Source organism: Hippoglossus hippoglossus, chromosome 4 (assembly GCF_009819705.1).
Source record: "Hippoglossus hippoglossus isolate fHipHip1 chromosome 4, fHipHip1.pri, whole genome shotgun sequence".
Lineage (NCBI taxonomy): Eukaryota > Metazoa > Chordata > Actinopteri > Pleuronectiformes > Pleuronectidae > Hippoglossus > Hippoglossus hippoglossus.
In genome coordinates this window covers 8,364,816-8,379,431 of record NC_047154.1, presented here as the reverse complement: position 1 = coordinate 8,379,431, position 14,616 = coordinate 8,364,816, and the positions used below count along the sequence as shown (strand labels likewise).

General features: G+C 42.5%; 1 protein-coding gene and 1 long non-coding RNA gene across 3 annotated transcripts in view; one reads left to right on the top strand and one right to left on the bottom strand.

The window, feature by feature from the left end:
* The first annotated feature begins 61 nt into the window (after positions 1–61).
* The window catches only part of LOC117760231 (dimethylaniline monooxygenase [N-oxide-forming] 5-like), an 18,962-nt gene continuing 4,407 nt past the window's right edge, over positions 62–14,616 (top strand). The window contains exons 1-6 of one of the 2 annotated variants that reach the window (XM_034583090.1): positions 62–277; positions 496–1,100; positions 12,246–12,389; positions 12,542–12,730; positions 12,813–12,978; positions 13,108–13,250. In XM_034583090.1, the coding sequence (XP_034438981.1) occupies positions 12,258–12,389; positions 12,542–12,730; positions 12,813–12,978; positions 13,108–13,250 (630 nt within the window). In that variant the 5' untranslated portion in view covers positions 62–277; positions 496–1,100; positions 12,246–12,257. Of the gene's footprint in view, positions 278–495; positions 1,101–1,696; positions 1,734–12,245; positions 12,390–12,541; positions 12,731–12,812; positions 12,979–13,102; positions 13,251–14,616 lie in introns of those variants that run through there. The other variant, XM_034583091.1, reaches the window with a different exon arrangement.
* The window catches only part of LOC117760242, a 13,719-nt gene continuing 11,174 nt past the window's right edge, over positions 12,072–14,616 (bottom strand). Inside the window, exons 2-3 of the long non-coding RNA XR_004613645.1 lie at positions 14,091–14,110; positions 12,072–12,223 (exon numbers count right to left, since the gene is read on the bottom strand). This is a non-coding gene — a long non-coding RNA (uncharacterized LOC117760242). The remainder of the gene's footprint in view (positions 12,224–14,090; positions 14,111–14,616) is intronic.

Here is a 14,616-nt window from a genome sequence, read left to right as displayed (position 1 = left end):
GCAAATGCACCCAAAAGACTTTTTTAGAGTCACAGTCTCACACTCTAACACCCATTAACCTTCCCAACCCCCTGCACCACATGAAAGTCCCACTACCTCCTACATTGGAGATGGTAGTTGGAGTAACCAGACATTATGAATGAGTTGCATATGAACACAGTTGGTAGAGGATAGATCAACTGAATCCGTCTTGTTATTGTTTGTCATTTCTGTGTTGTTTCACACTATAAATAGGTAATATTTTCCAATGTGAATAAACCTCATAAATCTCGTCAGGGTGTCTTCCTGTGTCCAACTCTCCAAAAACTTAGGAAAACACTAATGAATACTTAAAGAAAGGAAGATAGGAAAAATGTGCCTTTGGAGGGAAAAATCCAAGATTAGAGTCCTGAGATTAGAGAAAACAAAAGGATACTGGATCAACATATTTTGGCTAAAAGCTTTATTAAACTGCTTTAACAGTGTCCCTTTGAAAGCATGTCACATCAGAGTGAGATGTAATTATTTACAGGTAAAGACTAGTGAAGTGTTCGTAGCTGATAAACACTCAGACCTGTTGATGAGGACGTCATTGTTACTTGGCAGAAAGTCTTCTTTTGTTTAGTTTTTTTGATGTCCCTGGGTTATTTGGCCACACACTGGGAAATTGTGCACCTTTGAGATGGGTTGAGTGTGGGTTTCTTCAGGGGAGGGTTTACTAGAGCAGTTTCTTGTGAAATTGAGGTCACCAGCTTTGAGAGTAGGAGGGGAAGGACTGAATCAGAGAGCAAAGGAAGAAAGTCAAAATAGTAGGTCAGATGACTTCTCTGTCTGGATGTTGAAGTCACCAAGAAGGAGAAGTGGAGGGCCATTTTCTGTTTCGAGAAGAGGACGTCTAATTCCTCCAAGAAATCTCCCAAAGGACCAGGTGGACGGTAGAGAACAACAATGGTTAATTGTACCAGTTGAGTTACTGTCACAGCATGAAATTCAAAAGACTTCCTGTTTTATTTTGAAAATGTATTGAGACTGATCTCACCAGTATATTGACTTTGGACTTTTCTGGAGTGTGGAGTTCTGATTGCTCTCTGGTTTCTGATTTACGCCTGCACCACCTCTCAGTAAGTCTTCTACCTTGTTGTTTCAAAGCAGCAGTTGATTATATAAAAGAATTGGGTGGCTTATTTATGATAGTCCCAGAACCTGAGGGAAAAGTAACAGCACACACACACACACACACACACACACACACACACACACACACAGCTGACATCTCTGACTCACTACAGTTTAAATGTTGATTAGTTTGAAATGACGCCACAATATCAACACTAATCATCACATAATGATCAATATAATTTTAATGAGTTACACACACTCAGACTGGGTAAAACCAACAGAATTTGTGAACTGGTGAACAATTTATGGAGCTGGGGGAGGCGGTCACGGAGAGGAGCAGGAATTTACTGATGTGATGGATATGGAATCGACGAACACCGTGCACTGAATGTTGAAATTTGTGAGAAAGACACTTAAATTTCCTTTATTGTTTTGTGAAAATGCACTGGGAAAATGCCTGTCATTTTCTAATGTTTATTTACAAAGGTTGAATTATCAGTGACATCTGCAATCTATTGCTTTGGTCTAGAGTCCCGGTTTGGACAGCAGAGGGGGCGTGTTGTTTGCGGCTCGTTCGCTACACTTTGGACTTTGAAGCCAGCAATATCGTGTCCGCTTCATTTCCCCTTTTATAGGTAAGGACAGTATTTGTAATGTGGGGGCTGCACGCTTGTGCTGTGTTTTCTAAGTTATAAGGAGTACGCTGGTGGTGGTATTTGTTAGGAGAGGGGTTTTGCCAAGTAAGTTTAACAAGTGTGAACATGAGAGAGCTGGCCCGATGCAGCATGTACAGTGCCTTGGACTTTTTCCCATTTTGTACTGTTACAAACTGGAATTCAAATAGACTTAAATAGACTTTTTCCCATTTGATCGACACAACATGCATTGTACTTTGAAGGTGCAAAATACCTTTTATTGTGACACAAACAACAATGAGAACAAAAAAGTTCTCATCTGTTGGATGCATAAGTATTCACCCCCCCCCTGAGTCAATACTTGGTAGAACCCTCTTTTGCTGCAATTACAGCTGCAAGTCTTTTGGGGTATGTCTCTACCAGCTTTGCACATCTAGAGATGGAAATGTTTGTCCATTCTTCTTGGCAAAAAAGCTGAAGCTCAGTCAGATTGGAGAGAGACCGTCTGTGTACAGCAATTTTCAAGTCTTGCCATAGATTCTCAATTGGATTTAGGTCTGGGCTTTGACTGGGCCATTTTAAGACATTAACATGCTTTGATCTAAGCCATTCCATTGTAGCTCTGGCTGTATGTTTAGGGTCATTGTCCTGCTGGAAGATGAACCTCCGCCCCAGTCTCAAGTCTTATGCAGACTGCATCAGATTTTCTTCAAGTATTGCCTTGTATTTAGCTCCATCCATCTTTCCCTCAGTTCTGACCAGTTTCCCTGTACCTGTTGAAGAGAAGCATCCCCACAGCATTATGCTACCACCACCATGTTTCACTGTTGGGATGGTGTGCTCAGGGTGATCGGCAGTGTTGGGTTTCCGCCACACATAGCGTTTTGCATTGAGGCCAAAAAGTTCAATTTTGGTCTCATCTGACCAGAGCACCTTCTTCCACATGTTTGCTGTGTCTCCCACATGGCTTCTGGCAAACTCCAAACTGGATTTCTTATGGTTCACTTTCAACAACGGCTTTCTTCTTGCCACTCTTCCATAAAGGCCAGATTTGTGGAGTAGACGACTAATAGTTGTCCTGTGGACAGATTCTCCCACCTCAGCTGTGGATCTTTGCCGCTCCTCCAGAGTTACCATGGGCCTCTTGGTTGCTTCTCTGATTAATTTTCTCCTTGTCCGGTTTGTCAGTTTGGGTGGACGGCCTTGTCTTGGTAGGTTTGCGGTTGTGCCATATTCTTTCCATTTTCTGATGATGGATTTTATGGTGCTCAGTGAGATGTTCAAAGCTTGGGATATGTTTTTATAACCTAACCCTGCTTCATACTTCTCCACAACTTTATCCCTGACCTGTTTGGTGAGTTCCCTGGTCTTCATGATGCTGTTTGTTCAGTAATGAACTCTAACAAACTCTGAGGCCTTCACAGAACAGGTGTATTTATACTGTGATGGAAATCTGGAAATACAAGAGGCTGGAAACACCAAAGTTATCTACGTGTATTTTAATAGGGGCTTTCTGCAGAAAGGATCAACACAGAGTGTCACAAGGATCTCAGAGTGAAGACGCAGGACAGTCAAATACAAGCATCTTATATAGGAGGACTAAGGCTGTCTCTCAGAACCAGTTCAGACTGGTTCTGTAGGCGCAGGTTGAGAGAGGAATCTAAACACAGACAACTGATTTACATATGTTTCCTTTGGAGATAAGCAGACATACATTCAGTTCTTTGGAGAGTAAATAAGTGATAAAAAGGGTCTGACAGTTTTCAGGTCAACACAGTTCAGACCATAAAACAGTTCAGGTCATAAAGTATTTGGACAGGCTGTATATGTATGTAGATACAGGTCATGAAACTTACTTTTCAACTACAACATAGGTTTCAACCATACTTAGTTAATTTTTCCAGTACAATACTGAGATTGAATTGTAGACAGGTGGACCCTATTCACTAATTATGTGACTTGCAAATGTGACTTGTGAAGGCAATTCTTTGTTAGGGGTTTTACAGTAAAGGGGGTGAATACATATGCACTCAACACTTTTCAGATTTTTATTTGTAAATAATTTTGAAATCCATGTAATATTTCCCCCTACTTCCAAATGATGGACTATTTTGTGTTGGTCCATTACATAAAATCACAATGAAATACATTTTAATCTGTGGTTATACCATGACAAAATGTAGAAAAGTCCAAGGGGGGTGAATACTTATGCAAGGCACTGTATATATACAGCTCTGGAAAAAATTAAGAAACCACTTCAAAATGGTCAGTTTCTCTGGTTTTGCTATTTATTGGTATGTGTTTGAGTAAAATGAAAGTTTTTGTTTTATTCTATAAACTACTGACAACATTTCTCCCAAATTTCAAATACAAATATTGTCATTTAGAGCAGGGGTCTTCAACGTTTTTCAGGCCAAGGACCCCCAAACTGATGGAAAGATGGAGCAGGGACCCCCTACTATATATATTGTATAAAATTGTGTTTTATATTAAACTGGGCCTAGTGCCATGTATAAACATAGCTACCCTGTTATTGTGCATTCAATACTGAGCTATTATATATAAATAATACACAGGTTCATATATTCATGTTTTTATTATTGTGTGTCGCTGAATGTGTGCATTGCTGACTGAAAGATAACATCTTCTGTCTCCATTTATCCGTTCGCTACAATATGTTGGATTCATGTTAATGTGTATTTAAAGACATTTCAATTTGTGGAAATTAAAATTAAAAAAATATAAAAAATTGTCTCATCGACCAAAGATTTCGTGACCCCCCTGCAGTACCTCCGCGGACCCCCTGTGGGTCGCGGACCCCCTGTTGAAGACCTCTGATTTAGAGCATTTATTTGCAGAAAATGACAACTGGTCAAAATAACAAAAAAGATGCAGTGTTTTTAGATCTCGAATAATGCAAAGAAAACAAGTTCATATTAATTTTTAAACAACACAATACTAATGTTTTAACTTAGGAAGAGTGCAGAAATCAATATTTGGTGGAATAACCTTGATTTACAATCACAGCTTTCATGCGTCTTGGCATGCTCTCCACCAGTCTTTCACATTGCTGTTGGGTGACTTTATACCACTCCTGGCGCAAAAATTCAAGCCGCTTGGCTTTGTTTGATGGCTTGTGACCATCCATCTTCCTCTTGATCACATTCCAGAGGTTTTCAATGGGATTCAGGTCTGGAGATTGGGCTGGCCATGACAGGGTCCTGATCTGGTGGTCCTTCATCCACACCTTCACTGACCTTGCTGTGTGGCATGGAGCATTGTCCTGCTGGAAAAACCACTCCTCAGAGTTAGGGAATATTGTCAGAGCAGAAGGAAGCAAGTTTTCTTCCAGGACAACTTTGTACTTGGCTTGATTCATGCATCCTTCACAAAGACAAATCTGCCCAATTCCAGCCTTGCTGAAGCACCCCCAGATCGTCACCGATCCTCCACCAAATTTCACAATAGGTGCGAGACACTGTGGCTTGTAGGCCTCTCCAGGTCTCCGTCTAACCATTAGACGACCAGCTGAAAACTGGACTCATCAGAGAAGATGACCTTACTCCAGTCCTCTATGGTCCAATCCTTATGGTCTTTTGCAAACCTCTGCCTGGCTCTTCTCTACTTCTCGTTGATGAAGGGCTTTTTTCTAGCTATGCTCGACTTCAGCCCTGCCCCTAGGAGCCTGTTTCTAACCGTCCTCGCCGTGCACTTCACCCCAGCTGCCGTTTGCCATTCTTTTTGGAGGTCACTTGATGTCATCCTACGAATTCGAATGAGTTGGCGGTCATCCCGGTGAGTGGAGAGTCGTTTTCGTCCTCTGCCGGTCTGTACCTTTGTTGTCCCTAATGTCTGCTGCTGGACCTTGTTCTTATGAACCGCCGTCTTTGAAATTTTAAGGATGGAAGCAACCTGACGCTCACTGTATCCCTCTGCCAGTAAAACCAGAATTGAACCCTTCTTTTATGTAGAATCAGGTGTGCCTGTATTGGAATTCAACAGACACTGGAATGGAATGGCTGCCATACACGTAGAGATGCTGATTTAAGACAAATTTGGAGTGGTCTCTTAATTTTTTCCAGAGCTGTATATAGGGCTGTCGATATTTACGCGTTAACGCATGCGCAGAATGAGCCGCTCCATGTACCCATACCCGCCCCCACTCACTCGCTCAGAGCGACACACGCAGTGAGATCAGAGCTCGTTCACGTGAAGCAGCCGGTCAGTGACTTTGTCGAAGAACAGTGAAAAGAGTTTCTCTGGTCTCGGCCGCTCAGTGATCAGCTGCGTCATGATCAGAGCAGAAGGTGCGGTTGGTTTGTACCGAGCTGGAGTTTCTGTGTCCTCCTCCACTCTGCTCTCACTTGAACTAATAAACACTCCTCACTAGTTATCAGGAACTGATCAGCATATGAAGTAACTGAGTGTTGGGACATGGTTTTTGTGAGACCACACTTCGGCCTATATGGTAGTCAAAAGCCTTGAGCATATTCTGAACACGTTCTTTGTCCTGGAGAAAACCAGAGCAAGGCCTCCCAGGGTGCGGCAACGTCACACAGAGGTGTGAAACCCCCCCAGGGACACAGGTTTCAACTCCCATTGGTCACTCTGGACCCCATGACCTGTGAGGTCACCGGGCCAATATAAGGCCAGGTCTCCCCCTCTTCTTCTCTCTTTCTACAATCCTTCCAAGGAGAGAAGGCTGTCCAGCTTCTTTCCCTGCATCGCCGAGGGAAGAAGCCTGGCTTCTCCAGCTCACATCTTCTCTTTCCATCCAACTCTTCGAGAGGAGCACAGCGACTTGATGTCCTGCAGGAAAACTTCAGCCAGCAACTGAGCTGCCCAGCTCAACAGAACCACAAAGGCAGGAGCCACAAACCAGCAAGACGACTTCACAAAACTGCGAACTGCACAGCAACTCTTTTTCCCCTTTCCACGGATGGGAAACACAACTGGGCTTAATAATTATACTAGGCTAAGCAAGACTGTTTATTCGATTCTGTGTGATGTTTATAAGTTTGATTTGTGGTGTTGTGATATTGTGGTTATAAGTTATGAGAAAGTTAAATGTTAGTTATGCTCTTCAGTCCTTCCTTGCATGCATCTAGTAACTTTCTCTAATTTGGCACACACACAGACACACGCATAAATCTTCACCTAATTATCTCTACATGTCGTAAACATTCCAATAGGGGGGGAAAGGGTGTTATCTCTTTGGCCAGCCGCCATTTTGAAAGCACGCTGACTCACACAGACACACACCCATGCATACTCACATACCTATCTTTGTTTAGTACGTATACGTTAGTAATTTGTGTTTTTATACTTTATTATATTCATAATAAATGTTTTTCTTTCACAAATGTTTTTTTATTAATGTTGCATAAGTGAATTTTGCCAACCTCTACACTTTCAAGAACTCCATATCCTTCAACTTAGCTAACTATCTATATGGTAATTTTGGTTATAGTTATTAATTTAATTGTTAATCAGAGTTCCAAATTTGTAGTTAGTACCTTTATGAGACTTAATCAATAAATTGGCTATCTTTTCCCTTCCTTTGAATGGTGGTGCCCCGAGGTAACTTTAATCAATTAAAGTTATTATTTAATATTAATAATAAAATATTAATATTTAATATTTTATTTTGATAACCAAATTTATTGAATGCCGAAAGGCACACCATTTTATGGTATCACGTTTAATGCATTATTGCACAACATGAGTGTTTGTTGGATTGGCTCCAAAGTTTATGAGGCTTCATGAAAATGACTCGTCTACATTTTGTGCTCAGTACAACTAGAGAGTTCATTTTTCATCTGTATGAACTGAACTTGGAACTCGTTCTTTTTAAGTGTGAACTGGCTCAACACTGCTTCTACAGATGGGCTCAGATTCCACATTCACATTTAATTGTGTAAAGGTTTGGTTGTTTGTTTGATTTAAAAAAGAAAATAAAAAAGTTTTATTCAACCATCCTATATTTGCTAAAGAAAGAAAAAAAGAGCAAAGGCTAAGATGCCCCAATTGTTTAGGATAAAGGTTATCTTTGAGTTTGATTAACCCTTTTGTTGTCCCTGCTTCCCCCGGCTGTTGGCCCCCTCACATAGCCCACCCCATATTAGGACGCACACGTAGGGCAATAGACAAGTGAGCAGCCCTTGACCTGATCCCGTATTTCGCCGGCTTGCTGGGCATGTACTGACGGAACGGACACCGGCCTAGGGAGAAAAACAGGAGGAGAAGAGATGAGATGAGGACTAGCAGCCGCTATCTACATAACATAACATAACATAATAATAATATTTTTTTAAAAAAGACTAACCTCTGAACGGAACCAGTTGCTCATCCACGGTCACTTCGGGCCCCGGGTTGTAGAGGTGCGGTAGCCGCGACACCCACGCGTCCCAGACCTCTCGCACGGCCGCCAATTTGTCCGTGGCTCGTCTCATGCGTCTCGTCTCGCGGTCGTCGAAGCGCAGTAGTCTGGAGTACGTGTGGAAGAGTGTTAGGGGCATCGTGGCACGAAATATCGCCCGGCCGCTCTCGGCGTCCCACAGGCTGGCGGCGGCCTCGCCCCGGGACCTGTACACGCCCGCTAAGATCAGCAGCCCTACGTAGGCGTGCAGGTCGGTCTCGTCCATCCCTTTCCATTCGTCACCTTATTTTCGACGACCCTCCCGATTCGTCATCTCCAGGATGATGTTCTACCGTCGGTGTGATGAACAGGCGGAACGTCGAGGCTAGGTCACCGGTGCGGGACGTCACGTGGATCGTGGGGCCCCGGGGGACCCCGCTTTGAGCCACAAAATTGTAATCGTTTGACAGCCCTAATATGTACCCATATAAAATAAAACTAAAGTGTCAAAATAAAATATAATATATATATTATAAAATATACACCTAAGTATACATTTTTTAAATAAAATAAAGTATATTTCTACTGAGTAGACTAAGTGAATGAATGAAATAAGTAAAACTGATAAGAAATAGTTAATATTGCAATGTTGTTCCTAGCTGCAGCTTCACTGATCCGTGGAGCCTGTCGTGGCAATTTCTGCAATCCCACTTTAACAACGAGGAACGAGACACAATTCTCTTACAGTATTGTCACACTTTAATGCTCAGAGCATGGTGCATACGACAAAGGTTAGTTTGTAATATGCAGGCCCAGGTACATAACCTAAGATCTGCTTGAAATAGCACACACAGGACGTCATGCAAGCATCTGATTTACATTGCACAGCCACAGTTAGTGAAGGACCAGACACAGAGTTTGAAAAAGCTGGTTCCAGGAAGATAAAGAAAGCAATTTTATTACTAGTTCTCTAGTTCCACCAGAAAGCACGTGGTTTTTTCAATTGTTGATTTGGCTAATGCATTTTTCAGTGTCCCAGTTCATCCGGACTCTCAGTATTGGTTTGCTTTCACATTCCAGGGCAAATCATATACATTTAGATGTATGTCCCAAGGTTTTGTGGAATCCCCTGCAGTCGACTCACAGGTGTTATATGCAAGTCTTGAGGACTTGTAGTTACCAGCGGGAAGCGCGCTGATACAATATGTTGATGATTTGTTCACCAACAAAACAGGCCTGTAAAGTCGACACAGTAGCATTGCTAAAATATCTTGCAGACCAGGGCCACAAGGCCAGCCTGGCTAAGCTGCAATTTGTCCAGAAAAGTGTAACTTTCCTAGGACACGAAATTTCTAGCAGCAGTAAAACATTGAGCTCAAAACGAGTGGAAGCCATCCTCAAGATTCCAAAACCGCGTACCAAAAGACAATTAATGTCATTTTTAGGGATGACAGGCTACTGTAGACAGTGGATCTGTGATTATGCATTCCTGGAGGCTCCACTCTTGTATGTTATGCATGGCCAAGGACTGAGACCAACAGACAACCTGACGTGGATGACAAACGCTGACACAGCATTTACCCAGCTACAACAGACTGACTTCTACACCTACACTGGGACTACCAGATCAAAACAGATCATTTACACAGACTGTTTTTAGTACCCCTAATCAGGGAAGTATCTGCAGCAGAGCTATCATCACTCCACCGCAGGGCCAGACGCACAATAACAACCACCCAACGAGTATTAGGACTCCTAATACCCTCATATGGGGTGTTTACGTCCCAAGAAGAGATTCAGTCACTATCCACAGTGTTAGAACGTCACATGAATCTTTCTACAGCCGCCATAACAGCTACATCAAGGCGCTTAGACGATGTAGCACGTGTAGCAACAGAAAACAGAACGGCCTTGGACCTTTTGCTGGCCTCTCAGGGTGGTGTATGTCAAGTTATTCATACTGAATGTTGTTCCTATATTGCTAGTAATGACGCAGAGATAACTAAGCTAAAACATAATACTGAACAAGGGATAAAAGATCTGCATGATGTGCACGGGTGGGACTCTTTTTCGAAGGTGTTTGGCCCCCTGTCATCCATGGGTACATCGTTCTTTCGCACATTGATTGTAAGCATTGTCATGTTTTTGATTGCTATTTCTGTTATCACTTGTATGATTGGTCTGATACGCAAACAATGCACTAAGGCCATTGTTACTGCTATGCAAATTGACCTCTACCCTATCCCAGACTGGATTCCACCATCTAATGTTGATGATCTTGGCACACAACTGAAGTAACCTCAATCGGTCAACCCCTGACAGAGTGGGATTCCCCCACCTTATAAAGTGTTTACTTTAAGCGTTGATCCAACATGATCAAAAGGGGGGATTGTAAGGGAAATGTAACATTTTGACCACAATATGATCATGTTAATTTCCCCTTTGATTGATCATGATTGAATCTCATACAATGTAACCTTGATCATGCTGTATACTGTACAACTAAATGAATATTGGCCTGATTGCTTTAACTAAGGCATTGTTGTTTTCATGTCATCAGAAGATCCTGACCTTTGACTTTTGTTGTGCCATAATGCATTAAACGTGATACCATAAAATGGTGTGCCTTTTGGCATTCAATAAATTTGGTTATCAAAATTAAATATTCATATTTTATTATTAATATTAAATAATAACTTTAATTGATTAAAGTTACCTCGGGGCACCACCCTTCAAAGGAAGGGAAAAGATAGCCAATTTATTGAATAAGTCTCATAAAAGTACTAACTACAAATTTGGAACTCTGATTAACAATTAAATTAATAACTATAACCAAAATTACCATATAGATAGTTAGCTAAGTTGAAGGATATGGAGTTCTTGACAGTGTAGAGGTTGGCAAAATTCACTTATGCAACATTAATAAAAAAGCATTTGTGAAAGGAAAACATTTATTATGAATATAATAAAGTATAAAAACACAAATTACTAACAGTGTAATTACTAAACAAAGATGTGTATATGAGTATACATGTGTGTGTCTGTGTGTCTGTGTGCTTCCAAAATGGCGGCTGGCCAAAGAGATAACACCCTTCCCCCACCTATGGAATGTTTACGACCTGTAGAGATAATGAGGTGAAGGGATATGCATGTGTCTGTGTGTGTGCCAAATTAGACAAAGTTACTAGATTGGATGCAACGAAAGACTGTGCAGAGCATAACAGACTAACATTACTTTCTCAATAACTTGTACCCAAAATATCACAATACCACAAATCAAACTTATAAACATCACACAGAATCAAATAAACAGTCTTGCTTAGCCTAGTATAATTATTAAGCCCAGTTGTGTTACCCGTCCGTGGAAAGGGGAAAAAGGAAAGTTGCTGTGCAGTTCGAAGTTTTGTGTCGTCTTGCTGGTTTCTGTTGAGCTGTGTAGCTCAGTTGCTGGTTGAAGTTTTCCTGCAGGACATCGCATCGCTGCTAGGACGTTGGTAGAGCTTGGAGGGCGAGGAGGTTTCCTTGGTGAGATGAGCTGGAAGCTGCACCTTTGTGCTCCTCTCGAAGAGTTGGATGGGAAGAGAAGATGTGAGCTGGAGAAGAGGCTCGACAGCCTTCCCTCCTGTGGAAGGATTGTAGGAAGAGGGCAGAAGAGCCAGAAGAGGGGGAGAACAGGCCTTATATTGGCCCGGTGACCTCACAGGTCATGGGGTCCAGAGTGACCAATGGGAGTTGAAACCTGTGTCCCTGGGGGGGTTTTCACACCTCTGTGTGAAGTTGATGCCCTCTGGGAGACTGAGTTCCTTGCTCTGGTTTTTGATGGCCCCTGGGAGACTGAGTCCTGGAGGGACATGCTGCTTCAGGCTTTGACGGCACATGTAGGCCGAAGTGTGGTTTCACAAAGAACCATGGCCCAACACTTTGTAACATCCCCAACCAGAGTAGGAGGGATGAGCCAAATGTATAAAGACAAAGAACTGTTTCCCATCGGTGTGCATATTACAAACTAACCTTTGTCGTATGCACCATGCTCTGAGCATTAAAGTGTGACAATACTGTAAGAGAATTGTGTCTCGTTCCTCGTTGTTAAAGTGGGATTGCAGAAATTGCCACGACAAGCCATAGACTCTTTCTGATTCAGTCCTTCTCTACAGAGGCGTTGAGTCATGGTTCGTCGGGTCGCGGTGGTCGGAGCAGGCAGTTCAGGTCTGGCCTGTATCAAGATCTGTGTTGATGAGGGCCTGGAGCCTGTCTGCTTTGAAAGCAGTGATGACATTGGTGGCCTGTGGAGATTTAAGGTGAGCTTTTCACAGCCTCCCCCATATGTATCTTCTTTATAGAAGTTTGCGTAGCTTGAACATAGAAATAATTTGTAGTCACTGGATAAAATGACAAAATGTCTCCATCAGAGTGATTGTTTTCTTTATATCTTGTTTTTCTGTGTCATCAGGAGGCCCCTGAGCCACAGCGAGCCAGCATCTATCGCTCATTGGTGGTCAACACCTCAAAAGAGATGATGTGTTTCAGTGACTATCCCATGCCAGATGACTATCCAAACTACATGCTCCACTCTCAGCTCCTGCAGTACCTCAGTCTCTATGCTGAGCACTTTCACTTGCTCAGATACATCAACTTTCAGGTAGTTAAACACGCCAAGAGTGTCACGGATTTATCACACAAATCTATGTAAAATCTTAACATGATTCACTGTGCACACTCAGACCACGGTGAGGAGTGTTACACAAAGACCAGATTTCTCTCTGTCTGGTCAGTGGGACGTAGTGACCATAAACAGGGATGGAGAGGAAGAAAGGCTCGTCTTTGATGCTGTCCTGGTCTGTTCGGGTCCTTACACTAATCCAACATTACCCCTGTCAGGTTTAACAGGTCAGTCAACAAACAGCTGATTTATCAGTATTATCAAGCACACTGAGGGATCAAAGTGGAACCTTTTTTTCTTGGAATGAGCGCACCTTATTGTCTTCCTTTGCCACTGCACCATCTGTTTCCCTCCAGGATATGAGACCTTTACTGGCAGGTGTTTTCACAGCTGGGAATATAAAGATGCAGAGGCCTTGAGAGGAAAGAGGGTGGTGGTGGTTGGCATGGGAAATTCCGGAGGGGACATTGCTGTGGAGATCAGTAGATCTTCTAAGAAGGTAAGACAGAAAAGAGCTGAAAAGCCTTGTCTCCAATGCTTCTTGACAACATACACGTGGTCCTGAAACAGTTATGGGCTTTGAACTAATTCTGTAGATTTTTGTAATGAGGTTTATCCTTAGAGATACATTATTATTTCTTACAGTGTAAAGTTTTTATTACATGGCAAAATAGTGTAGAAGACATTTTCTATACACGCATCCCTTTTTATCTAACTGTATAGAGACCATAGGGTTAGGGGTACATAAAGATGGACGACATGACTGCTCATCAGAAGTGAAGCCAAAGCATCTCAATCGCCTCCTGGTGGCTGGCTGCAGTATCAGTCATACTCCATACTAGTGGATAGGACATGGGCCAAACTGTAAAGTCAAAGTACACATCAAAGAAATGTTTCTCAAAGATGGTTTCTGTAATTTTAGGTAGTTCTTATTACATTGGTTTTCATTTTTATTTTAAGTTTAGTGGTAATTACGCTGCCAAGGAGGTTAAGGATTTGTTTCAGTTGGTTTGTTTGTCTGTTAGTTAGCAGGATTAAGCTAAAACTACAAAACGGATGATCATGAAACTTGGTAGAAAGATGTGGTATTGGTCAGTAAAAAACTCATTAAGTCTTGGTGCGGATCTGGATCAGGGGGCAGATCTAGGAACCTTTTTTTCTCTTTCCAAGATATGCAAGATATGGCTGGTACTTACACTTTTGTTGATTTCACAGAGAATAATTGATAGATCTTGATGAGGCATGTTAAGGGGACTGATATTTATGGGTGTGTGAAATTTGATGCAGATTAAATAAAATTCGAGATCTAGAGAATTTAAATGTGGTTTCATAAGGGGACTGCCTTGGTGGAGGTATTCGCTCTACTAAGTGACATTCTCTTTAGATATTTGTTGCTGTGAAAATGGTCATCAGGATTGACAGCAGAGACTGGCTCATGATTGGTGGAGCATCTGTGTCGGAAGGATCTCGCTACCACGACTCCATCCCGATCACAGACTGCGCAGACTGTGGATCCCAATGCACAAGATGGCAGCGTTCATAGATTCCTACTAGTGGTGCACCGATGTATCGGCCGTATATCGGTAGCGGCCGATATTTGCCTCGTTTACTGCCATCGGCGTATCGGTAATAAACTTGACTTTCACCGATAACATTGGCCGATGTTCATAGGTATGTTTTCTGCAGCCTGCCAATCTGGCATCCAGATTATGGTACACTGACGCCGGGTTTACACCGGGCGCTGAAGCGCCGCGCCGCGCCACGCAGCGCCAAGGAAAGCCAGGCGCCTCCCATCCACCCCCCTGTTAAACCTTTGTGCGGTTCACATGGGCTGCGATGCGCCGCGCCGCGCCAGCGCCCTTCAC